Here is a 25,591-nt window from a genome sequence, read left to right as displayed (position 1 = left end):
GCCTGAGCTTGGGACATTGAGATTTCAGTGAGCTGTGTTTGTGCCACTGCACTCCAGCTTGGGTGACAGAGCCAGACCCTGTCTCTAAAAAAAGAAAAAAAGAAAAAACAATTGCAAAACTAAAGAATATTTATACCACTTTAAAAAAATTCGATTTTCTTGCTCTCTCTGGTGGACATTTATGTGTTTTCCAGCCCTGGATTGGCTTCCTGCTTCTCTGGATGCAGAACTGTCTGTGTTCCGCAGATCACTCCTCTCCCAGTCTCAGTCCCGTAGTTCAGTGAGTGGACTCCACAGTTAACTCTGGGCTGGGTATTCGGCCCAGACCTCGCCAGGCTGAGCGGTGAATGAATCCTGCTGATCATAATGGCTACTTTCCAAATTGGTCCAATTAGAGATAATCCCAAGACTCTCCAAGAAGCAACCAGGAACGAATTTCTCTTTTCTATGCCTGGAGCTACCGAGGGCAGCCACCTAAAGAGATTGTACCTGAGACTGAGATAAACACAGAACTGAGAATCTCAGTTTCTTCTTTTCTCTTTTCTTTTCTTTTCTTTTCTTTTTTTTTTTTTTTTTTGAGACAGACTCTCTGCCACCCAGGCTGGAGTGCAGTGGCATGATCTCGGCTCACTGCAACCTCTGCCTCTCAGGTTCAAGCAATTCTCATCCTTCAGTCTCCTGAGTAGCTGGGATTTCAGGCACATGCCACCATGTCCAGCTACTTTTTGTATTTTTAGTAGAGACAGGATTTTACCATGTTGGCCAGGCTGGTCTCAAACTCCTGATCTCAAGTGATCCATCTGCCTTGGCCTCCCAAAGTGCTGGGATTATAGGCGTGAGCCACTGTGTCTGGCCGAGAATCTCAGTTTCTGTGCTGTGCTTTTGAGCCTCTATCCAGCCATGCCTAAAGCCAGCTCTATCCCTTTTTAGTTAAGTGAGTCAGTAAATACCTTCTCCTCTGCATTTTTTGTTTGTTTAAGCCAGTTTGAGTTAGGTTTATGATACTCATAAATGAATGAGTCCTGACTGCTATGTTCTCCTTCATGATCCTGCCCCAATTACCCTCCCAAACTCCCATGATTATCCCTGACTTTGGGAGGGTTCTGCTGCAGTAACAACCCCCAAATCTCCGCGCCTTGTAGCAGCACAGGCTTACTTCTTACTCTGTTACTGCTGGCTGGCTGTCAGCATGAGCTTCTCTCCAGGTCTCTTTTCATCCCAGGACCTAGGATGAAGGAGTGCCCCCTCCCACCATCTCATGGCAGAGGAAGATCAATGGCTGAACCATGCAATGGCAAACAGTACTTCTGCTCACATTCCACCAGCCATTACATGTTACATGGCCAAGTTCAATATCAGTCTTACAGGGAAGTTGACACCTCCTATGAGGAGGAACTGCAAGTGTATGGCCAAGGGTTGGAATGCACAATTATCTCAGAGGGAAAGGAGCAATAACGGGAATAATAATACAATCTGCTGGCCAGGTGTGGTGGCTCATGCCTGTAATCCCAGCACTTTGGGAGGCCAGGACGGTGGATTACCTGAAGTCAAGAGTTCGAGACCATCCTGGCACACATGGCAAAACTCCATCTTTACTAAAAATACAAAAAAATTAGCCAGCCTTAGCGGTGCACACCTGTAATCCTAGCTACTTGGGAGGCTGAGGCAGGAGACTCACTGAAACCTAGGAAGCGGAGGTTGCAGTGAGCCAAGATGGCGCCACTGCACTCCAGCCTGGGTGACAGAGTGAGACTGTGTCTCAAAAAAAAAAAAAAGAAAAAAGAAAAAAGAAAAAAATCTGCCACATACTCTAATTGAAATGTGATGAGGGTGTTTTTGTCCTTACCTTTCAACAAGGGTGGATGGAGTCATATCTCCGGCTGGCTTTAGTCTTGTTTATGAATCCAGCACCATCCTCTTTTGTAGTATATAGTCGTGACTCAGCCAGCCAATCTGAGGCAATGAAATTATTTGCTAGCATACTGAGAAGAGGAAAAGTTTAGGTTTTTATTTTGGCCAAAAAGAATGGCCCTGAGAATTGGTCAGATTCATTTGCAAAAATAACTAAATGAGCACGAAGAACAAACGTGCACCACTGCCTTTCTGGTCTCACGTCCCAGGGGAGAAGGCTTATGAAAGACATTAAAACTGAGACCATCAATGAAACAAAGATTGTGTTTTTGAAAAGAAAAGAAAAGGTTGTTTTGGGTGAAATGTCTTTTCAGCTAAGTTTTTTCCTTGAAACAAACAAACAAAAAAATGCGGGGGGTGGGGAGCCTATGATACTTTCATGTTGACGAAAGGTATCTTATGACCAAAAATGGAGGTGAAAACAAAAGTGTCACCGTGTCGTTTGAGGACAGGCTCCAGCTGTATGATGATCTATTTGTGCTGAGGCTGATAGTGGAACTGAAAATGCTCATGCCTTCAGAATGGCACAAGAAACTGCATTTCGTACTAAAGATTATAATTAAATGATGGCTCGGTGGAAAATCTGCTGCCATGCCCTCTTGATAGAAAAAAAAATCCTTTTATTTTGTCTTATAGAAGAGTAGATTTCTGTGTCAGTAATTTCGGAGGCCAGTGAGTCCCAAGAGGACAGCAAATCATCTTTGCTTTTTATATTCTCATTCATCTTCAAATAGAGGGAGGAAGGAAAGCTGTTTCCTGAATTTGGGGTACGCTGAGATGTGTAAATTCTCCAGTGCCTTCCTCTTGCTGGAGGTATGACATGTGGGTTGCCCTTTCTCGGGGGGCACTCAGTCCTGTTTCCTTTCTTTCTTCCTGCTGTCTCTCCATGGCTGTTTAGGAACCAGTTCAGAGAGCCTGGGCGGAGCGGCACGGTCATCTAGGCTCCGGTCTTAGCCCCACCATTTAGTAAAGCGTTTTCCTGAGTTCTATGAGCTGTTGTAGAAAATTATCGAACCTGAGGAGGGGGTTGTGGGAGCCCCCAATTTGGAGCCAAGTCAGACAGAAGTGTGGGTAAGCTGGAGACCCATTCCTTGTGACTGGCATCTGTAGTGGAGGGCAGTCTTGTGGGGACTAAGCCCTTTTCCTGTGGGTCCCCATCGGCCTTCTGTGGGGTCTGCACTAACTGTGGGTAGTCAGTGTCAGAGTCAGATTAAATTGTAGCGCCTGTAATCCCAGCACTTTGGGAGACCGAGGTGGGAGGATTGCTTAGGGTCAGGAGTTTGAGACCAGCCTGGGCAACATGTGAGACCCCCCATCTCTACCAAAAAATTTAAAATTAGCTGGGTGTGATGGCACAGACTTGTAGTCCCAGCTACTCTAGAGGCCGAGGGGAGAGGATCACTTCAGCCTGGGAGATGGAGGCTGCAGCGAGCCATTAGCATGCCACTGCCCTCCTGCCTGGGTGACAGAGTGAGACCCTATCTCAAAAAAATAAAACAAAATAAATTGTAGGATGCCCAGCTGGTATCTGCAGAGAGCTGGAGAACTGCTTGGTGTGAAAAACCCACACGTTTGATGTCAGCAGTCTTATGAGAAGAGAAACAAAGGTTTTTCCTTTTAGTGCCCTCAGGAAGTCCACGTCCAATCCCCAGACCTTGTAAATATATACGTTCCCTTATATGGCAGAAGGGGCTTTGCATATGTGATTAAGGATCATAAGATGGGAATCAGTGTATTTGTTTCCTAGGGCGACTGCAATAAATTACCACAAAGTTGGTGCTTAAAATAACACACAATTTTTATTTATTTATTTATTTATTTATTTAGGCAGGGTCTCACTCTGTCACCCAGGCTGGAGTGCAGTGGTGCAATCAATCATAGTTCACTGCAGCCTTGAACCCCTGCCCTCAAGCAATCCCCCTACCTCAGCCTCCCAAAGTACTGGGATTACAGATGTGGCCACCATGCCCAGCCTTCAGTTTATCTGTTAAAAAGATCCATCCAGCAGCTGGACAGGGAAAAGATGACTGAAATAAACCTAACAGTGCATACAAGGAGGTGGCTACAGTCAAGAGATGATGCCATCATGGAGTAGAGGAAGTAAAATAAATTGGATTTGGGGCACGCTTTGAGGTCGGAACGAGGAAGACTTGTTGATGGATTAGATGTTGGGCGAGAGAGAGAAGTCAGGGATGCAGGAGAGATTTCAGGCCCGAGCAACTGGCTGAATGGGATCCCTTTACTGAAACAGAGTTGGGAAAATAACAGTTCTCTTTTGGAAATTTAAGGGGATACTGAAGAATCACAAATTGGGCATAAAAATATGAAAAGGTTTTTTTTTTCCCCCCGATAACCACCACGCTATATTTCATTGACTTCATCTGGCATCTGGATAGCAGCTCTTTAATAATTTCTGGCCAAATTCCATAACTTTCTGGTCACTCTATTTTTAGAGAGTCTCATTTCACCATTAGAATTCATCCTGGTTATTTTTCTAAATCACAAGTATTTTTAAAAATCTTAATTATTTATTTGAGATGGAGTCTCACTCTGTCGATCAGGCTGGAGTGCAATGGTGCAGTCTCAGCTCACTGCAACCTCTGCCTCCCAGGTTCAAGCAATTCTTGTGCCTCAACCTCCTGAGTAGCTGGGATTATAGGCTGTGTCACCTCGGCTGGCTAATTTTTTAAATTTTTAGTAGAGATGGGTTTCATTATGTTGGCTATGCTGGTCTTGAACTCCTGACTTCAGGTGATCTGCCTGTCTCGGCCTCCCAAAGTGCTGGCATCACAAGCATAAGCCACTGCGCCCGGCCAAAAATTTATTATGTTTTTTATAGAGACAGTGTTGCCCCAGCTGGTGTTGAACTTCTGACCTCAAGCCATCCTCCCTCCTTGCCCTCTCTAAGTGCTGGGATTATAGGCATGAGGCACTGCACCTGGCCCAACTCGTTTGTTTTTAAATCCTTAGTCTTCATTCTCAGACTGGATGTAAACCCATCTTTTCCCCTTTCCCTAGCTGCAGCCACAACTAACTGTCTATGATCCAGGCATCCCAGAAGTTGAAAGGGAAAGGAAATTCCCTCTTTATTTTCACTAACCTCTCACTTAAATCCAGCATCTCCTTTAAGTATGAATGTGGGCAGCAAACTTCAGTAGTTCCTATAGTCTCTGTGAGTTTGTCCCTGACAGCAATCACAGATATTCTCATATCACATTACAGTTGTTGCAGAGATCGAGAAATACCATTTACAGTTGTCAAGGCTTTCACATTACAGTAGTTAAATGGCCTGCTATTGGCTCTTGATATTCACTGTATAATTAGAAGCACATATATCACCAGCTGTTCTTTTGATAGTTTGATACCTTTATTTCAATGTAATTGGTTTGCTTACTCCTATGTATTTACTTTTATCTTGTTAAGAACATTATTGTGAGAAGGATCCCAAACCGCCGATGTAGAAAGGGGTCCTTGACACAAAGAAAAGTGAAGATCCCCTGAGAGGTTTGAAAAGGGTGGGGAGGGAGGTGGTCTGCTCTTCCCAACATCATCCCCCTTGCCTGGGCCCACCCTTTAAACCCAGGGGAGGGAGACTGGGGAGTAGGTGGGTCTCCTTAATTTTTTCCTTTAGTCACACTAGAGAAAATGTGTAATCAGTTACAAAGAAGTTAAATAACACCACAATCTGGGCATATTTTATCAAGAAATATCAAGTATCACAGCCTTGGTTTTTAAAATGGTTACATCTGAAATCCACATGGGAACATGTGGTCTCACACTCCACTGCTTGGCGAGCTCTGCTATCTGGACACGTATGTAGCTTCAGTGATGGGGTTGGTAAAATGGGACTCGGCCCTGTGTGTAACTAGGAGAATGATTCAGCCTGATGCTGGGGTAATAACCGCTTGTTGATCTCCCAGGGTGGAGATTAGTTTAGTGACGGGGCCAAAGCAACATCATATCCTGATAACCATGATTTCCAAATATGCTTTAAGGCTACAGAGAGCAATGCTTCGCTGTTTGGAGCTATTCCTGTGTTCATAGAAGGATGAAATTGGAAGAACCCTACGAGATTCCATCCTAATGGTTAGTTACCATATGTCTGGGAGTACCATTCCAGATAACCTCTTTTGTACTTTTTAGAGATTTTAAGTTCCTAAGTCAAGAATGTGATGCCTCTGCCGGGCGTGGTGTCTGACACCTGTAATCCCAGCACTTTAGGAGGCCGAGGTGGGAGGATCTCTTGAGATTGGGAGTTTGAGACCAGCCTGGCCAATATGGTGAAACTCCATCTCTAAAAATACAAAAATCAGCCAGGTGTGGTGGCAGGCACCTGTAATCCCAGCTACTCAGGAGGTTGAGACAGGAGAATTCTTTGAACCTGGGAGGCAGAGGACACAGTCAGATTGTGCCACTGCGCTCCAGCCTGGGCGACAGAGTGAGACTCCATCTCAAAAAAAAAAAAAAAAAAAAAAAAAAAGTGAAGTCTCAACACAGAGCATTTGGGAAGCCGGTTAGGGTGGAAGGCGAGGACTGGGTAAGATCTCTTTTGCTGACTGTGACAGGTAGGTATTATCAAATACTAGTGTATTGCACAACTTCATGATGACGGATTTAGAGCGTGTGCTATCTTTGTAAATGGCTTTACATCTGGGTTATGCTTTTGTGTTCCAAGAAAACAACTTAATCGCTTAGATAATGAAAAGTGGATAGGCTGGGCACAGTGGCTCTTGCCTGTAATCCCAGCACTTTGGGAGGCCAAAGAGGAAGGATCACTTCAACCCAGGAGTTTGAGACCAACCTGGGCAACACAGTGAGACCCCCATCTCTACAAAAAAAAAAAAAAATTCGCTGGGAATGGTGGTGTGCACCTGTGTTAGGTGTTTAGGAGCTGAGGTGGGAGGATCGCTTGAACCCAGGAATTTGAGGCTGCAGTGAGCTATGATCATGACCCTGTCAAAAAAAGAAAATAAAGGAGAAAGAGAGAAAAGTAGATAGAATTTGGATTCAGAAATTTTATTTTAAATCTCAAGCAAGCTTTTTTCCTTTTTTATTCTGATTAAATGTGATTTTTGATGGCACCTCTTTAATTGTCTTTGAAATGGATGAAGAAATTGATGAAGACTAACTTCTCAGATTTTCTTATTATGTATTTTGTTAGGCTGCTCTATCTTCTTTATGTCCTGTAAATCTGTTACTTTGCATCTGAAAAAGGTGAAAGAAGCGTGTGCGCGCACACATGTGCACATACATTTAGATGTGCACAACACAATCAGAAAAATAAATTTTTGTTCCTTCTCAGAATTACAGCATTGATTCTTTTGTTGTTGTTACTGTTGTCCAGGCTGGAGTGCAGTGGTGCGATCTCAGCTCACTGCAACCTCCGCCTCCTGGGTTCAAGTGATTCTCCTGCCTCAGCTGCCTGAGTAACTGGTTACAGCTGCCCGTCATCACGCCCGGCTAATTTTTGTATTTTTAGTAGAAATGAGGTTTCACCATGTTGGCCAGGCTGGTCTCGAACTCCTGACCTCAGGTGATCCGCGTGCCTTAGCCTCCCAAATTGCTGGGATTATAGGCATGAGCCACTGCACCTGGCCAGCATTGATTCTTACGGTTCAGACGTATTCACATTTGAGAAAAGAGGAGGAAGATATGGCAAATGAGCATTACTAGTAAAACAATTCTTGGAAACATACCCAACAGTGCTGTCGTGCCCGTCTGAACATGCAAAAACGTCTGCTTTGGGGATGTCTGATTTAAGCACTTTAAGGCCTCAGCTACCTTCTTCTGTGATTGATGTGTTCATCTCCTCTCCCTGCCCCATTTCCCTGGTGATGAGCAGTTGCCTCTTTATTTCTATTTGACCTGAAGCCAGTTGCACTGATTCCAAGAGAGAGGAAAAGGCCTGGCGTGGCTTCTCTCCCTTCAAGCTGGCCCACTGAAACGATTGATAATTCCCAGGGATTACTCTTCAAAGAGTAACTCCTTTTCATTTGACCTGATTTACCATGGCTTTCTCCTACTTATTCTTGGTTTGGGAACTAGACAGCGCCCCATTATCTAGCCATGAAAGCAGGGATGTCGCTAAAGGTGGCCTCATATTACTGCTTAAAGGCCTATTAGAAATCTCATTTTGCTTTTTGGAGATGTTATGTTGCAAGGTGGTTCAGGGTTTCATTACGATTGAAAGCCCTTTGTTTGGGCTCACCCGTTGTGTCCTGAGAGTTGCAGGTCTGTTTTCCTACTGCTATTCCAAAACAGGAATACTGTTACTTTGAGGATTTCATGACATGAGTTGTGAAAAACATACTTAAAGCAGGAAAATTGCCGCTCAACAGAAAGGCAATCTCCCCTCCGATACAAGTGACAAACTCTACTCTCTTGAGCCTTCCTGACATGGGATTTCCCTGTGGAGGTTCAGATAAATGAGTATCTGCCAAGTTATTACTGTAAGGTTCAACAAAGAGGGTGTTTTCTATGATTCTGCACCCTCCCTGTCCCCATTTTTTTTTTTTCTTGGAAGCAAACGATAGTGTTTTCTTCTGCTTAACACTCAGCAGCTGCCAGACTCTGACATCCATGCTCCTGACCTTGTGAGCTGGCCCTGTCTTCTCTCTGGGCCACTGTTTCCTGGGCAGTTCGCATTTTCAGCTGGAAACGAACATAGAGTCCCTTTACCCCTCTATGTCTCAGTTTTTTCAACTCTAAACAAAGGACAACAACTCATTCTTCATGTTGTGTGGATTTAACAAAATCACTTGTAGAACGTGCATAACCCACAGCTGGGCACAGAGGCCACTACTCACTCCACAAGTGTTTGTTGAGTGTGCCTACTACGTGCCAGACAGTATCCTAAGTGCTGGGGACACCGAGAGGAGCAAACACAGGACCAGTGCCTACCTTGTGGAGCTTTCAGATCAGTAGATTTGAGCATTAATTAGATAATCACAAGGGCTTCTATCTCAAAATTGGGCCAAGGATCAGGACGGAAAATTTCAGGAAGCTTCCTTGGGTCCTGATGTAATCAAAGGACATTTTTCAATAACATTTTTTTCTTTTTGAGATGGAGTCTTGCTCTGTTGCCCAGGCTGGAGTGCAGCGGCACCGTCTTGGTTCACTGCAGCCTCTGCCTCCTGGGTTCAAACGATTGTCCTGCCTCAACCTCCCAAGTAGCTGGGATTACAGGCGTGCGCCAACACGGCCAGCTAATTTTTGTATTTCTAGTACAGATGGGGTTTCACCATGTTGGCCAGGCTGGTCTCGAACTCCTGACCTCAGGAGATCCACCCGCCTCAGCCTTCCAAAGTGTTGGGATTACAGGTGTGAGCCACGGTTCCCCACCTCAATAACATTTGAATGGAGATCAGAAGCAGAAATAAGAGGAAACAAAGAAAAAAAGAGGTGTCAGGCCCCACACCAGCCCCAAGGTACATTTCAGCAAATTAGGAAAAGGCATCCTTGGCTTAGGGCAGATGTGGCCAAGCACCCAGGAGCAGAGCATGTGCTGGGTTTTAGCAGCCTTGTGGCCTAACTGCTGGGTGCCCTTGAGCAGAAAACCACCAGGACCTCTGTATAGGGTGCCCCTGGCTAGGAGTAGGGGGACACTGGAGGCAGAGGGAAGCACCTTAGCAAAGGCCCTGAGGTCAGAGAAGCACGGCACATTTGAGGAGCCCTAACGTGCCAGTGAGGCAGGAAAATAGGGTCTGCGGCCAGAGAACCTAAGGCTGTCTCATGCCCTAGAACTAAATTGAAAAGAAACACCTAACTTTCCAGCCCTAAGTAACAAAAAGCCCAGAGGGTACTCCCTTTGCAACCCCCAACATTTTCTGTGTAGCAAATGGGAAACTGGGTGCCTGCGACCACCCAATCATAGACCAATTGTGGGCGAGTCTTTGCATAACTTTGTTAACTTCACTTCAGCCTCTGGTTGGCTGCTTTCTGCAACCAGTCAGACTCATTGCCAGCTACCACTTACTTCATTTACATGAGGTGAGCATGGAGTGGCCAATGGGAAAGTTCTAGGGGCTCTTTGGACCCAAGAAGATTCTGCATGAGGGCCCCTGAGCCGCTGCTTGGGCTCGCTCCCACACTGTGGAGTGTACCTTTGTACTTTCCCGTAAATCACTGCTTTCGTTCTTTTGTTGCTTCATTCTTTCTTTGCTTTGCCGGGTGTTTTGTGCAATTCTTTGTTCAAAACACCAAGAACCTGGACAACTTACAGTCACGACCCTCTAGTGGTGACACCTGCAGGCTTGGAGCATGAGAAGCAAGGCTGCTGGGAGGGGATCCAGAACGTTCTCAGTAAATAGCCAGTGAGAATGCATTGAGCATCATTCCCATGAATTCACTGCCAACACACCAAGGTCTCCTTATAAACACCAAGGTCTCTCAAAGCTGTTGAATTTTAACTAGTGAAGGGAAATTACTTCAGGGATACGATTTGTTGGTGTCACACAACTGAGATACAGATAATCAGGACAGTGGATGAGGAGAGCCATTTAATGTGGGAAGCAGGGAGCCCGGGCTGAGCGCGTGGCTCATGCCTGTAATCCCGGTTCTTTGGGAGGCTAAGGTGGGAGTATTGCTTGATGCTGAGTTGGAGACCATATAGCGAGACCCTGTCTCTACAATTTAAAAAAAAAATTACTTAAAAAATGTAAAAGAGGCTGGGCACGGTGGCTCATGCCTGTAATCCCAGCACTTTGGGAGGCCAAGGCGGGCGGATCATGAGGTCAGGAGATCGAGACCATCCTGGCCAACATGGTGAAACCCCATCTCTACTAAAAAAATACAAAAATTAGCTGGGTGTGGTGGCGCGTGCCTGTAGTCCCAGATACTTGGGAGGCTGAGGCAGGAGAATTGCTTGAACCCGGGAGGCAGAGGTTGCAGTGAGCCGAGATCGCACCACTGCACTCCAGCCTGGCGCCTGGCAACAGAGAGAGACTCTGTCTCAAAAAAAAAAAAAAAAAAAAAAAAAAAGATGTAAAAGAGGCTGGGCACTTTGGCTCACACCTGTAATCCCTCCACTTTGGGAGGCAGAGGTGGGCAGATCACCTGAGGTCAGGAGTTCGAGACCAGCCTGGCCAACACAGTGAAACCCCGTCTCTACCAAAAAATACAAAAATTAGCTGCTCATGGTGGCATGTTCCTGTAGTCCCACTACTCAGGAGGCTGAGGCAGGAGGATTGCTTGAACCCAGGAGGCAGAGGTTGCAGTGAGCTGAGATCGTGCCACTGCACTCCAGCCTGGGTGACAGAGCAAGACTTCATCTCAAAAAAAAAAAAAAAAAAATGGAAGAATCACCTTTACTTGGTCTCTTAGAAAGGACCTGTCCAGCTGGAAAACCAGAGCCTGACAACAGCACTTCACTCACTAGAAATGGTGCTGAAAAACTATGTTCTTTGTGGCTTTGATTTCTTTGGTTCTGGAATAATTCAAAAGAGCATTCATTCATTCAAACAGATATACTATATCAAGCTTTTTCTTTTTCTGAGTCAGAGTTTTTGGAGGGAAATAAAACCCGTGGATCCTGGAGAATTATGCATTGCTGCCAGTTAGCTTTGCAGTCTGTGCCAGCCTGGGCATTTGCATGCGTTTGCCCATTTGGTGCTTGGTGTGTCGGCACTCTATGGTGAGGGATGCTTGGGCTTCAGGATTGTATGGGTCTGGGCCCAGATCCTGACTAGGCCACTTACAGCTGTGTGACCTTGGGCAGGTTAGTCAACCTGTCTGTGCCATGAGTTACTCCAAGCTCTAGCTATTATTTGGGAGAGTTTTGAGGCCAGGGCACTTGGGAGTCCTTGACTTGCAAAGTCATTTCTGGGGATGCTATACTGGGAGCAGCCTCCATGTGATCTACGTCCTTTGAGGGTTTCTCTCTTTTATATCTGAACAGTCTTGGCCTTTGTTTTTCAGAGGTAGCTGTACTTTGCTTTGGGGGAAATATAAAAAACGTGAATTGAGACAGACTTGTAAGACCTTGTCATCAGTTCGTGCCTCTGTTAAACTTTAAGGGGCGGGGGGAGAGTATATAGTCTTGATTTTTTAATGTGGTATCTGTGATTTTTAAAAATCCCATAATATGAAAACTTCCACAAGAGCAGATACTATCAACTGATCCAGCACTTGAGGTATTTTATTTCTTACTAAGATGAAGGAGTGAAACCAACCCAATTGTCCCATAGTTTTGTTGTTGTTTTCAGATAAACACAGAAATGGACCCTTCTGTTCTTGAAGCTTAAAACTTAATTTATCTGAGTCCCTTCCTCAGGGAAGGACCCCCAGGCCTCTCAAAAAAAAAAAGGAAGAATCAAAGAACTCAAACTCATCAGATCACCACATCTAGACAAAGAGATCCCAGAGCCTTCATGCATCGTGACTGGTTCCTTGTTCCTCCCTAGTTCCTGCTTTCTTACACACTGTCCCATTTCTTCCCTGCTGTATCAACCCCTAGTTTTTGTGAGTCTGGGAGGTGGATTTGAGACTGATCTCCCATCTCCTCCTTGCCTCAGAACTCAGTTAAGATTAAAGCCTTCTTTCCTGGTAAGACTCACCCGCTCAGTGACTGGCATTTTGCGTGGTAAGCAACAAGAGCTACACCAAACCCCTGATGTTTCTGTAACAGCAGCAGAACTGAAAAATGTGCTTGAATTTAAACCACGTAAACTGGAATGCACACTAGTCAGAGATAAAAACTAATATTCCTTTCAGTAAAGAGATTAACTGCAGTCCTTCATGTCAGTGAAAAGTTAGAGAAAGAGCGTTTTATGATGTCATACTGCAGCACATGAAGGCAGCTGCTCCTCTGTCTCTTGCATTGCATCAAATAGTGTTATGTCAATAACATGCATGTTGCACCTTCTGGACTAAAACGCACATATAGCAGCCTGAGTCCTTCAAAGGAAGAATGGGCTAACAATGATTTAAGATTATGCTGTTTTTCTAAAAAAAAAAATCCATCCCAGTGTTTTAAAATAATGCTAAGTCAAGCATACACTTTTCTATCAAAAATGACATTGTTGCTTGCTAAGAAAGGGGATGGATGAAGCACTTAATCAGAGAGGCCATTATGTTGTCAAAGGCAATGCCAAGGCTGAAGGACTGGATTCTCATGGGCATATGACCATTTTATTGCTTTTCAGCCCGCGGCCACCAATCCCACTCTCCCTCCTGCTGACAGAAGAGGAAGCAGCCCTCTACATTCAATCTTTCTGGAGAGCCTATGTGGTAAGACTCATATGCAACTGTGGTATTTGATTTAATGGGGAATTTTTGTGAGGTAGAGGGTCCAGGGGAAACCTTAGATGAGTTAGAAACAGGATATTGTATTTACTATCCAGATCTCAGAAATAAGATTCTCTGTACAGTGAGTCTTAAAGAGTGATTTAGAATTTTTACTGCAACTGGCTGGGCATAGCAGCTCATGCCTGTAATCCTAAAACTTTGGGGAGGCCAAGGTGGGAGGATCACTTGAGCCCAGGAGTTCAAGACTGGCCTGGGCAACATGATGAAACCTCATCTCGGCCAAAAAAAGAAAAGAAAAGAAAAGAAAGAAATACAAAACTTAGCCTGCATGGCACACATCTGTAGTCTAGGTGTTCTTGGGAGGCTGAGCTGGGAGGATGGCTTAAATCTAGGAGGCAGAGGTTGCAGTAAGTGGAGACTGTGTCACTGCACTCCAGCCTGGTTGACAGAGAGAGAGACCCTGTCTCCAAAATAACCAGCCTGGTCAACATGGAAAAACCCTGTCTCTACTAAAAATACAAAAATTAGGTGGGCATGGTGGCGCATGCCTGTAATTCCAGCTACTTGGGAGGCAGAGGCACGAGAATCACTTGAACCCAGGAGGTGGAGGTTGCACTCAGCCAAGATTGTGCCACTGCATTCCAGCTTTGGCAATGGAGTGAGACTCTGTCTCAATTAAAAAAAAAAAAAAAAAAAAAAAGGTAAGAGCAAAGTGCAAAAGAATAGTCATTCTCAAGCCTGTCCTTCAAACAGGTGTGTGCTGTTTATTTCAAATGAAATCATACCCAGAAGCCCAGGATGTAACCAGTAGGTAACAGTAAACAGGGAACTGTTCTGTCCCTGATTCTTCCATGGTAAGACTCCACCCACCCTCATCCTTCCACGTGCAAGGAGCTTTGGGACTCGTTCTTAGTGCTATGAACACAGCAGGAAAAGCAGTTTGCAAGACAACTGAATTCCCCCTATTGTACCAACAAACATTGCCATATAAAAAGATGTCAAAGTGGCTCCAGATTTAACTATAGCTATAGCACCGTCACCATACAATAGCTATACATGTGCCCCAGTGTAAAAACGATGTTTAGAGATGTATCAATGTATACTGTATGAAACTTCAGGCTGTTCAAATCTAAACACCTCCTCTGTTAAAATCATAACCAAAGGGCGCTATGAAAAGGGGAATGATTTTAAGCCATCACTAGAAGGAAAAGATGTCTGATGTATGGATGACCTTAGAAGGCACCACAGAAAAGAGGAACTTCATCAGTCTTAAAGGAAAGGTGGGCACTGGTATGTCAGCTGGGACCAAGAGAGCATTCTGGGGAGAGGAAACAGTGTACATACATTGTTAAAAGAAAAACTTTAGACAAATTTAGCAGAGTTTATTTGAGCAAAGAACAATTCATGAATTGGGCAGCACTCAGAACTGGGAGAGAGGATCAGAGAACTCTACCCAGCAACCTAGGCAGGCCTCATTTATAGACCTGTAGTCCCAGCTACTCAGGAGGCTGAGCCGAGAGAATCATTTGAACCGAGGAGGCGGAGGTTGCAGTGAGCAGAGATGGCACTAGAAAGTGGAAATGACATCCAGAAACACCTTGATTGATTACACCTTGGCATTGTCTTATATGGATGTGGTCTTATCCATTGGCAGCCTGCCACTCACTGAAGCTTATCTGCTGTGACTGGCTGAGACTCAGCTACTTGTTACAAGAATGTACTCGTAGATTGCAGTTCATAATCCATGGAGGTAGGTTTAAGCCAAATTTAATTTGACACTATTATGCCATTTTTTTGTTAAAGCACATTGTATATTTTTAACACATGCACACACACATGCATAGGAAATTCACTGAAAGGAAACAGTAATCTGACAACAGCAAATACCTTGGGATTGTTGGGAAAGAATGAGGGAGACTCTAGTCTTATGTATACTGGATACATTTCTTACAAAGAGAATGTAGTATGATTTTGTTTAGTTAAAAATGAATTTAGCCGGGCGCGGTGGCTCAAGCCTGTAATCCCAGCACTTTGGGAGGCCGAGGCGGGTGGATCACGAGGTCGAGAGATCGAGACCATCCTGGTCAACATGGTGAAACCCCGTCTCTACTAAAAATACAAAAAATTAGCTGGGCATGGTGGCACGTGCCTGTAATCCCAGCTACTCAGGAGGCTGAGGCAGGAGAATTGCCTGAACCCAGGAGGCGGAGGTTGCGGTGAGCCGAGATCGCGCCATTGCACTCCAGCCTGGGTAACAAGAGCGAAACTCCGCCTTAAAAAAAAAAAAAAAAGAATTTAAACCAGAGATCATCTCAATGGATATAGAAAAAGCATTTGACAAAATTGTTTTCATGACAAAAACACTTAACAAACTAGGAATAGAAGGGGATTTCTTCAACCTGATAATGTTGTGAAAACCAAAAAGCTAACATCACATTTATTGGTGACAGACTGGATATTTTCCCCCTAAGATTAGGAATAAAAGGACAACGTCCTCTCTTGCCACTTCAATTTAACATGGTACTGGTGGTTCTGGCCAGGAAAATTAGGCAAGACAAAGAAATAAAAGCATTTGGGTTGGAAACAAAAAAGTAAATATATTTCTAGTCATAGATGATGTGATCTTATATATAGAAAATTGTAAGGGTTCACTAAAGACAAGCTATTAGAATTAATAAACAAGGTTGCAGGATACAAGATGAATATACAAAACCAGCTGTATTTCCATACACTTAGCAATGAACAATCTGAACATGAAATTAAGAAAATAATTCCATTTGCAATGGTGTCTAAAAGAATAAAATAGGAATAAATTTCGCAAAAGAAGTGCAAGGCTTGCATGCTGAAAACTATAAAACATCATTGCAAGATATTAAAGAAAACCTAATTAAATGGAAAGACATCCTGTATTCATTGACCAGAAGACCTGATACTGTTAAGATGGCAGTACTCCTCACAGATCTACGGATTCAACACAATGCCTATCAAAATCCCAGCTGGGTTTTTTTTTTTTTTTTTTGGTATAAACTAACAAGCTGATCCTAAAATTCATATGAAGATGCAAAGGGACCCAAAACAGTCAAAACAATCTTGAAAAAGAAGAACCAAGTTGGCCAAGCGCGGTGGCTCACACCTGTAATCCCAGCACTTTGGGAGGCTGAGGAAGGCAGATCACGAGGTTAAGAGATCGAGACCATCCTGGCCAACATGGTGAAACCCTGTCTCTACTAAAAAATACAAAAACTAGATGGGTGTGGTGGTGTTTTGCCTGTAGTCCCAGCTACGCGGGAGGCTGAGCCATGAGACTCCTTTGCACCCAGGAGGCAGAGGTTGCAGTGAGCAGAGATGGCATCACTGTGCTCCAGCCTGGGCAACAGAGCAAGGCTCCATCTCAAAAAAAATAAATAAATAAATAAAAAATAAAAATTGGAGGACTCACCTTTCCCTATTTCAAAACTTACTACAAAGTACAATAATCAAGGCTGTGTAGTACTAGCATAAGGATAAATGTGTATATAAATGGAATAGAATTGGGAAATCCAAAAGACCCCCCCAAATCAAGACCGACTCCCCCAGAGACTTAAACCAACAACCTTGCAGTTGCAAACCTCACACCTTAACCAACTGCAATAACAAGCCACTTGCACCCAGAGAAGGCAGAAAGCTTTCTTAAGGCGAATTTTGAATGAGAATGCTGCACCCTGAGGCGATGTGGCCTGCCCAAAGCCGGGCGGGGCTGACAGCCAGCAGCCACTTCATTCCTTTCAGCCGGCGCACCCAAAGAAAAAAAACCACTTGCTGCTCTTGCGGCAGTTGCTGGGCAGCATCGAGAGTTTCCCAGCCCCCGTGGCTTTCAGTCACCATGATGACCCCGCCAGAACCACCTGCACACCTGGGCCACTCCACGAGCTACTGCCCACACAGGGCCTTGAGGCCAGCAGGCAAAAGCCCTGGGGAGCCTTTTTACACTGCTACCTGAGACTGGGGAACCCTAGAGGCTCCCCGGTCCCCTGCAGGCTCAAGCTACACCTTGCCTCTCCTGTTTATCTCCAGCGGAAGGCTTGCTCTGTGCACCCCGACCCACCCTCGGGGCTAGGCCATGGTCTCCGCAGTCCCCATTCCCAGCTGGCAAGGAGCAAAAGGCCTAGGGGGCAGTGGTCGTCTGCTATGCCCCACAGGCTACTGCAGGAAAAAACTGTGTTTTTGTTTTTTTTTGAGATGGAATCTTGCTCTGTCACCAGGCTGGAGTGCAGTGGCACAATCTTGGCTCACTGCAGCCTCCGCCTCCTGGGTTCAAGTGATTCTCCTGCCTCAGCCTCCTTAGTAGCTGGGACCAAAGGCCACCATGCCCAGCTAATTTTTGTATTTTTAGTAGAGACGGGGTTTCACCATGTTGACCAGGATGATCTCAATCTCTTGACCTCATGATCCACCCGCCTTGGCCTCCCAAAGTGCTGGGATTACAGGTGTGAGCCACCACACCCAGCCAAAACCACACTTTTAATTCTGGCTGGGCCTGCCTGCTTAAGACCAGCTGTATTGTGCCTCCCACGCACCACCCCTCTGGTTCCAGATGGGGCCACTTCAGGTGTTCTTAAAGAGACAGGACAGAACGGGGCTGGTTTTACTCACGATTTTGAAGTCTTATTATCCGGCTGTACCCCTCTTCTGATTGTACCCCTCTCCTGGCTGGCTCGCCAAAATGTAATATTGGGGTTCAAGGGTTCAGGGTGCCCTCAGCTCCCCTGAGAGGATGTTTCTCCAGGTTCTTGGTCTCCTGCCCTCTCAAGAATGAGAGAGGGGACCGCAGGGCAGGGCACAGTAAATGCCAGACTCCAAAGTGTTTGTAGAAAGTGATTTATTTAAAGAGAGCGAGAAACCGGAGGAGGAGAGAGAAAGAAACAGCTAATTCTCACACCGAGAGAATCCAGAAAGATGGAATCCAGGAGAGGAAAGCGGCTTCCAAACTGAGTGGAAGGGAACAGAGATGGAGTTAAGCGGGGGAAGACAGGCTTCCATGACAGAATGTGGAAGGGGACCCCAGAAAGGAAATCCAGGATAGAGAAAAACAGCTTCCAGGAAAGGAGCATTTGTGAAAGGGGACCCAAACTCGGAGTGTGAAGGGGTGGAACAAGGGGCTTTTAACCTGGGAGGAATCCCCGCCTTCTCCAAGACTCCTGGCCAATAAAAGGAGTTCCTTAGAACTTCACTGGAGTGATTGACTTTTAGTTTCTTCACGTGCTACAAATCGTTAAATCTCCCGGATGGAGAGAGATGGGAGGGGGGCATGGTGCTGGGAAATTCTTGCCCTTAAAACTACGCCCCCTCATGGACCCAAAAAGAGAACACATTCCCTCATTCATATGCAAAAGAATGAAGTTAGAAGCCTACATCATATCTTATACAAAAAAATTAACTCGGCCGGGCACGGTGCCTCAAGCTTGTAATCCCAGCACTTTGGGAGGCCGAGGCGGGTGAATCACGAGGTCGAGAGATCGAGACCATCCTGGTCAACATGGTGAAACCCCGTCTCTACTAAAAATACAAAAAATCAGCTGGGCATGGTGGCGCGTGCCTGTAATCCCAGCTACTCAGGAGGCTGAGGCAGGAGAATTGCCTGAACCCAGGAGGCGGAGGTTGCGGTGAGCCGAGATCGCGCCATTGCACTCCAGCCTGGGTAACAAGAGGGAAACTCTGTCTCAAAAAAAAAAAAATTAACTCAAAATTAAATATCCAAATGAAAGTGTGAAAACTGTAAAAATATTAAAAGAAAACATGGATGTAAATTTTCATGACCTTATATTAAGCAACAGTTTATATGACAAAAAGCCAAAGCAACAAAGTAGATAAAATGGACTTTGTTAAATTAAAAATACATTTTGTGGTTCAAAGAACATAATCAAGTGAGTGAAACAAAAATCCACAGAAGAGGAAAAAATATTTGCAAGTTCAGGCATTGGATTAGGGTCTCATATTCATAATATATAAAGAATTCTCACAACCCAACAATAAAAGTACAAGTGAACCAGTTACAAAATTGGCAAGGGATTTAAGCAGACAGCTCTCCAAAGAATATATACAAATGGCCAGTAAACATGAAAAGATGCTCAACATCGCTAGTCAAGGAAATACAAATCAAAACCACAATGAGATATCACTTCATATCCACTAGCGTAGCTATAATCAGAAAGACAATAACACAAAACAGGTGCTGGTGAGACTGTAGAGGACATGGAAGCGTCATACAATGCTGATGAAAATGTAAAATGGTGCAGCAACTTTGGAGAAGAGTTTGGCAGTTTCTCAAAGAGTTAAACTATATAGAGCATCCCCTTTATATCCAGCAGCTTCACTCTTAGGTTTATATTTAAGATAACTAAAAAATATCTGTCCACACAAACACTTGTGCATGAATGTTCATAGAAACTTTATTCATAGTAGCCAAAAAATGGAAACAGCTCAAATGCCCATCAACTGATGAAAGGAAAAAAAAAATGTGGTACATTCATATATAAAAAGAAAGTACTTGCTGGGAGCAGTGACTCACACCTGTAATCCCAACACTTTGGAGGACTGAGGTGGGTGGATCACCTTAGGTCGGGAGTTCGAGACCAGCCTGACCAACATGGAGAAACCCTGTCTCTACTAAAAATACAAAAAGTTAGCTGGGCATGGTGGTGTATGCCTATAATCCCAGCTACTCAGGAGGCCAAGGCAGGAGAATTTCTTGAACCCGGAAGGCAGAGGTTGCAGTGAGCTGAGATCCAGCCACTGCACTCCAGCCTGGGTGACAGAACAAGACTTCATCTAAAAAGAAAAAGAAAAAAAAAAAAGAAAAAAGAAAAAGAAAAGCAAAGTCAGATTGTTTTAATGTGCAAAAACTGAATGTTGGTTTTTTAATATTGCGAATTAAATCTGATCCTCTTCTGAAAACTCTGTTTTTCCAAGTGTGATTGGTGATAAGTCACGCACTATTGCATCACTGGTGTTCTTTGGTTTAGGAAATCTTAGATACAATTGGTAAGAAAAAACTTGCTTTCTTGTGAAGTTCAAATATGAGGTTCTTATGGGCCATCATGATTGAAATTTCTTTAATGATTTAAGAAGCAGAGACCAGATAAATCTACTGAATATTTATTCTGTCTAAATAAGCGCCGTGGTGTTTTATATAAGCCTTCTACTCGTTTGTTTATTCCAACTCAGCCTAGTCGCCCAGGGTGGCATGCATTAGCAGCACTCCCCTCCTCCCAACATCATCTCCCCTCCAGGCATTGTGACAACTGAGAATTACAAAGTCCATCAATCATTACCCATTATTTGATGACCAACACAGTGCCAGGTTGCTACAGCAGCCTCTTCGAGGCATTGCAAAAATAAAATAAAACAATGGAGATATCTGATCTCCATTTGCAAAGAACAAGAATCTTTGCATTGAGTGAACTGACTGAGGGTAAATGAGGGACCCCCCCCACCCAACCCCAAGGAGAAACAGCTTGGTATCAGCAGAGTACAAGGCTGAGGGTGGGACAGATCTCACCCTAGCTGTGGAGGGACTTTGTCATCCTTCTGGCTATAGGGGTTAGTTCATGATGGGCAGGGGATGGAAAGCAGGCCAGTCAGACCTAGTGAGACTCCATTCTGGGATCCTTGTTGGAGTGGTTGGGACAGAGCAGCCCTCTTTGCACTGGGGTTACCTAAGGCCAGACTGTCAGCACCATCTTAATACAGTGTGAAGATCCTGTTGAAAAAATGACCACAGAGGCAAACAGGGCTAAAAGGCAGAGAAAGGGGCTGGTCCTGAGATTGTTGTTTGAGGGTCTGCATTCAGCTATACCAGTGAGTCTCCTCAGAGATGGAGTTCAGGCCAGGCACAATGGCTTATGCCTGCAATCCCAACACTCTGGGAGGCTGAGTCGGGTGGATCCCTTGAAGCCAGGAGTTTGAGACCAGCCTGGCCAACATGGTGAAACACCATCTATACGAAAAATACAAAAATTAGCTGGCTGTGGTGGCAGGCACCTGCAATCCCAGCTACTCAGGAGGCTGAGGCAGGAGAATCACTTGCACCTAGGAGGTGGAAGCTGCAGTAAGCCAAGATTGCATCAATGGACTCCAGCCTGGGAGACAGCCAGACTCCATCCATCTCGGGGTGGGGGGAGGGAAAGACTTCTGTCACTTGCAGCCTAGAGTCCTGACAATACTATTTTCAGTATGAAAATATCCAGACTCTATATTACTTGCAGAAAACGAGGATATTGGCACAAAATGCAAATCTGGACCCATTGGTACAGAGCAGCCATCTCAATTTGTCCCAGGAAAAGACTGTTCTATGTCAGCTGGAGGCCTGCTGGAGAGGGGAGCCTATCCCAACGAGAAAATTTTTCTAAAAAGTACATATATATTTTAATTGTGCAAGTAATGCATACACTTGTGGAAAAATAGATGATGCATGTAAGCGTTTTGTTTTTCATTTTTTTGACAGAAAGGGTCTCACTTTATCACCCATGCTAGAGCACAGTGGCATGAACACAGCTGACTGTAGCCTCAATCTCCTGGGCTCAAGCAATCCTCCCTCCCCAGCTTCCTCAGTAGCTGGGACTACAGGCACATGCTACCATACCCATCTAATTAAAAAAAAATTTGGAGAAGGGATCTCACTATGCTGGTCAGGCTGGTCTCAAACTCCTGGGCATAAGGGATCCTCTCGCCTCAGCCTCCCAAAGTGTTGGGATTATAGCAGTGAGCCCCTGTGCCCAGCAATGCATATAAATTTTTTTTTAAAATATGATATTCATCCTTCTAGAATTCTTTCTATTCATATGGAAAATTTTATTTTATTTTTTACAAAATTGTGATTATAAGCACTTTTTTGAGCCTGCTCTTTCTCCTTAATGATATATTGGGAATGTCTTTCCTTATTGGCACACAAAGATGTACCTCACAAATTTTAATTCTTCTATGGCATACATATATATTTCATTATTTATTTTTATTTATTTATTTTTGAGATGGCGCACACTAGCTCTGTCACCCAGGCTGGAGTGCAGTGGCATGATCTTGGCTCACTGCAATCTCCGCCTCCTGGGTTCAAGTGATTTTCCTGCCTCAGCCTCTCGAGTAGCTGGGACTATAGGCACGCACCACCATGCCCAGCTAATTTTTGTCAGTTTTAATAGTGACGGGGTTTTACCATGTTGGCCAGGCTGGTCTTAAACTCCTGACCTCAGGTGATCTGCCTGTCTTGGCCTCCCAAAGCACTGGGATATTACAGGTGTGAGCCACTGCGCCTGGCCTATATATAGTGAATACATTGAGCCATAACTTAATCATAGGTGGTAATTAGACATTCTAGTTTCCTCTCCTATATGTTCAATGAAAAACATTACTGTTCACATTCACATGCCTGTAGTTCCGGCTACCCAGGAGGCTGAGCTAGGAGGATCACTTAATCCCTGGTACGTCGAGACTGCAATGAACTATGATCATACACTCCAGCCTGAGTGACAGAGCAAGACCCTGTCTCTCAAAGAAAACAAAACAAAACAGAGCAAAACAACAACAAACAAACAAAAATAGAAACCAAAAACCCAAAAACATCCTCATTCATATGTCTACACACTTGTCCGATTTTTCTCCAGAAGATTAATTGCTGGCAGTGGAATTGATAGCTCAAACAGTAAGCCCCGTTTCTCAGCGTTCAGATCAGTATTGATAAATTACCCTCTAGAGAGGCTAGAGTGCAACCTTTAGACCAATCCATGTGCACACTAGCAATGTATGCAAGTGTTTTTGATGGGAAAGTAGAGAGAGGAAGAAGAACGGATTGGGAGCGTGATGCTGTCCCGGGAGGGTGAGTTGTGAGGACACCATGCTAGAGGGTATGAGAAGGGAGGACCAGTTTGTTCAGTTGTGTGGGCTGTGCACTGCCCAACTCAGGGATACCATTCAAAACCATATATATCAGACATCTGAGGCTTGGGGAAGCTTGGAAAATAGTAGTTAAATGGCCACTGGCTACACTTTTTAAAATCCCACTTGCCTACGCAGCTCCTAGCCTATGGTTTTTAAAACCCCCGCTAGCTGGAGGCTAGGTGAGTCAATGGAGCATGTATGAGTGATACCATACAGAAGCATTTGCGTTTTGTTCCTGAAATAGTGTAGCATCTTAAATTAGATAAAACATGAATATTCAATACTATTTAATATTTGAGAATAATTATACAATAAATGCTGGGTATTTACTGCATAGAGTGTTATTCAAACAGCAAAAATAATAAACATCAGGCATGATAACAAGATGGCAGTTGCCCATAGTATTACTAAGTGAAGAAAGAATAAAATGCCATATGCTGATTGTTTCATAATTATATAAAAATAACTTTATATAGAAAATATGCTACAAAGACATATGTAAAATATTACTGTGATTGTTCAGTGGCAGGGTAAGGAGTGATGTTTTTATTCTGTTTTTTCTATTTTCAAAATTATTTACACAGAATACGTATGGCTTTTACAAAGTAATAAAAACTTTATTTAAATATTTAGAAGCCTACATTTAATCATAAATTTTTTTACTCTTCTTTAGTTAAATTTGACATAATTAGGCTATTTTTTCTGAGCCTTTTTAGGATTGTGTGTGTAAATATGCAAAAAATTTGAAACAGTGGTATTCGGAAAGTGTTCTTTGTTTTATTATAATCTGATTGTTAATGTGCTCTGTTTATTTGGAAATTCCAAAATCATCTTGCTTTGTATTTCGTAGTCTTTTTAATAGTGGTTTTGGTTTTTGGTTTTGGCTCTGTGTGTGTGTGTGTGTCTCTGTACACAGTAAGTGCTTACGGTCAAATAATATTTTCACTTGTTCTGTTGCCTGGCTGGAGTGCACAGGCGCCATCTCAGCTCACTGTAACCTCCGCCTCCCGGTTTCAAGTGACTCCCCTGCCTCAGTCTCCTGAGTAGCTGGGACCACAGGCACCTGCTACCATGCCTGGCTAATTTTTGTATTTTAGTAGAGACGGGGTTTCACCATGTTGGCCACGATGGTCTTGATTTCCTGACCTCTCAATCTGCCTACCTTGGCCTCCCAAACGATTAGGATTACAGGCATGAGCCACTACGCCCAGCCTTTTTTTTTTGAAAGGTCACTTGAAGTTCTCATTACTGGCTTTAACTTTGTTGTCTTCAGTGCTGTGGCTGAAGAGAAAAACTTAGTTTTTTTCATGTAAAGCATGCCCTATGGCAATGTTAATAATGTGGGCTCTAGCAGCAGACAGACCTGTTTGAACCCCAACATGTCAGGTTATTAACCCATTTATGCCTGAGGTTGCCATTTTTTGAATTTTTGCAAGCAGACCTTGGCAACGACCTTGAGCGGTAGGATATAAATAACTCCCACATGCTTAGCGTTCGATAATGGAACACTAGATATAAATGGGTTTTAATAACCATGGACAGATTATGTAACTTCTGAACCACAGTTTTCTTTCTGTAAAATGGGAATAATAATTCCTGCCTATGAAGATTGAATCAGTTGCTTCAGTTCACATAAGGGACATGGCACAGTGCTAAGGACATAGTAAATCCACAATAAATATTAGGTCTTGTTATTATTGTTGTAGTTGTTGGCTCTATTTTCCTGAATAGAGCAGTTTTTTAAAAAGCCAACTGGCTGGGTGTGGTGGCTCAGGCCTGTAATCCCAGCACTTTGAGAGGTCGAGGCAGGTGGATCACTTGAGGTCAGGAGCTACAGACCAGCTTGGCCAACATGGTGAAACTTTGTCTCTACTAAAAATACCAAAAAAATGTAGCCGGGCGACATGGCAGGCACCTGTACTTAGGAGGCTGAGGCTGGAGAATAAACTTGAACCTGGGAGGTAGAGGTTGCAGTGAGCTGAGATCATGCCACTGCACTCCAGCCTGGGTGACAGAGGGAGACTTTGTTCAAAGAAAAAAACAAAAAAACAAAAGAAAAGTACTTGAGGTTATATTCCCTAAACAGATCTAAGAGGTTTGGGGTGTGTGTGTGTGTGTGTGTGTGTGTGTGTGGTGTGTGTGGTGTTTGTTGTTTTTTTAGAGACAGGGTCTCACTCCGTCACCCAGGCTAGAGGGTAGTGGTGCAATCTCAGCCCACTGCAACCTACACCCTCCCCAACCCCCCCAACCCCCGCTTCTGGGATCCTTCAAGTTCAGCCCCCCAAGTAGCTGGGACCACAGGTGTGAGCTACTACACCAGCTAATTTTTCTAGTTTTTAGAGACAGGTCTTGCCATGTTGCCTGGTCTCAGAACTCTTGAGCTCAAGCAATCCTCCCACCTCCATCTCCCAAAGTGTTGGGATTACACGTGTGAGCCACCATGGCTGGCCAGTATCTGTATTTAAAGAAAAACCCACTACCGGTGTGACCGATGGGCTGGCATTTAGCCAAACATTTCTCATTC

General features: G+C 44.2%; 1 protein-coding gene across 4 annotated transcripts in view; it reads left to right on the top strand.

Moving 5' to 3' along the window:
• The window catches only part of IQCK (IQ motif containing K), a 149,733-nt gene that overhangs the window by 65,567 nt on the left and 58,575 nt on the right, over window positions 1-25,591 (top strand). For all 4 annotated transcript variants that reach the window (XR_012512764.1, XM_003930143.4, XM_010340739.3 and 1 more), the window contains exon 7: window positions 13,053-13,137. Coding sequence is in view for 3 of the 4 variants with exons in the window: in XM_003930143.4 (XP_003930192.1) it covers window positions 13,053-13,137 (85 nt within the window). In the remaining variant the exon portion in view is untranslated. The remainder of the gene's footprint in view (window positions 1-13,052; window positions 13,138-25,591) is intronic.

This window comes from Saimiri boliviensis, chromosome 12, assembly GCF_048565385.1.
Source record: "Saimiri boliviensis isolate mSaiBol1 chromosome 12, mSaiBol1.pri, whole genome shotgun sequence".
NCBI lineage: Eukaryota > Metazoa > Chordata > Mammalia > Primates > Cebidae > Saimiri > Saimiri boliviensis.
Note: the sequence above shows the minus strand (reverse complement) of the source record. Positions and strands in the feature narration are given on the sequence as shown.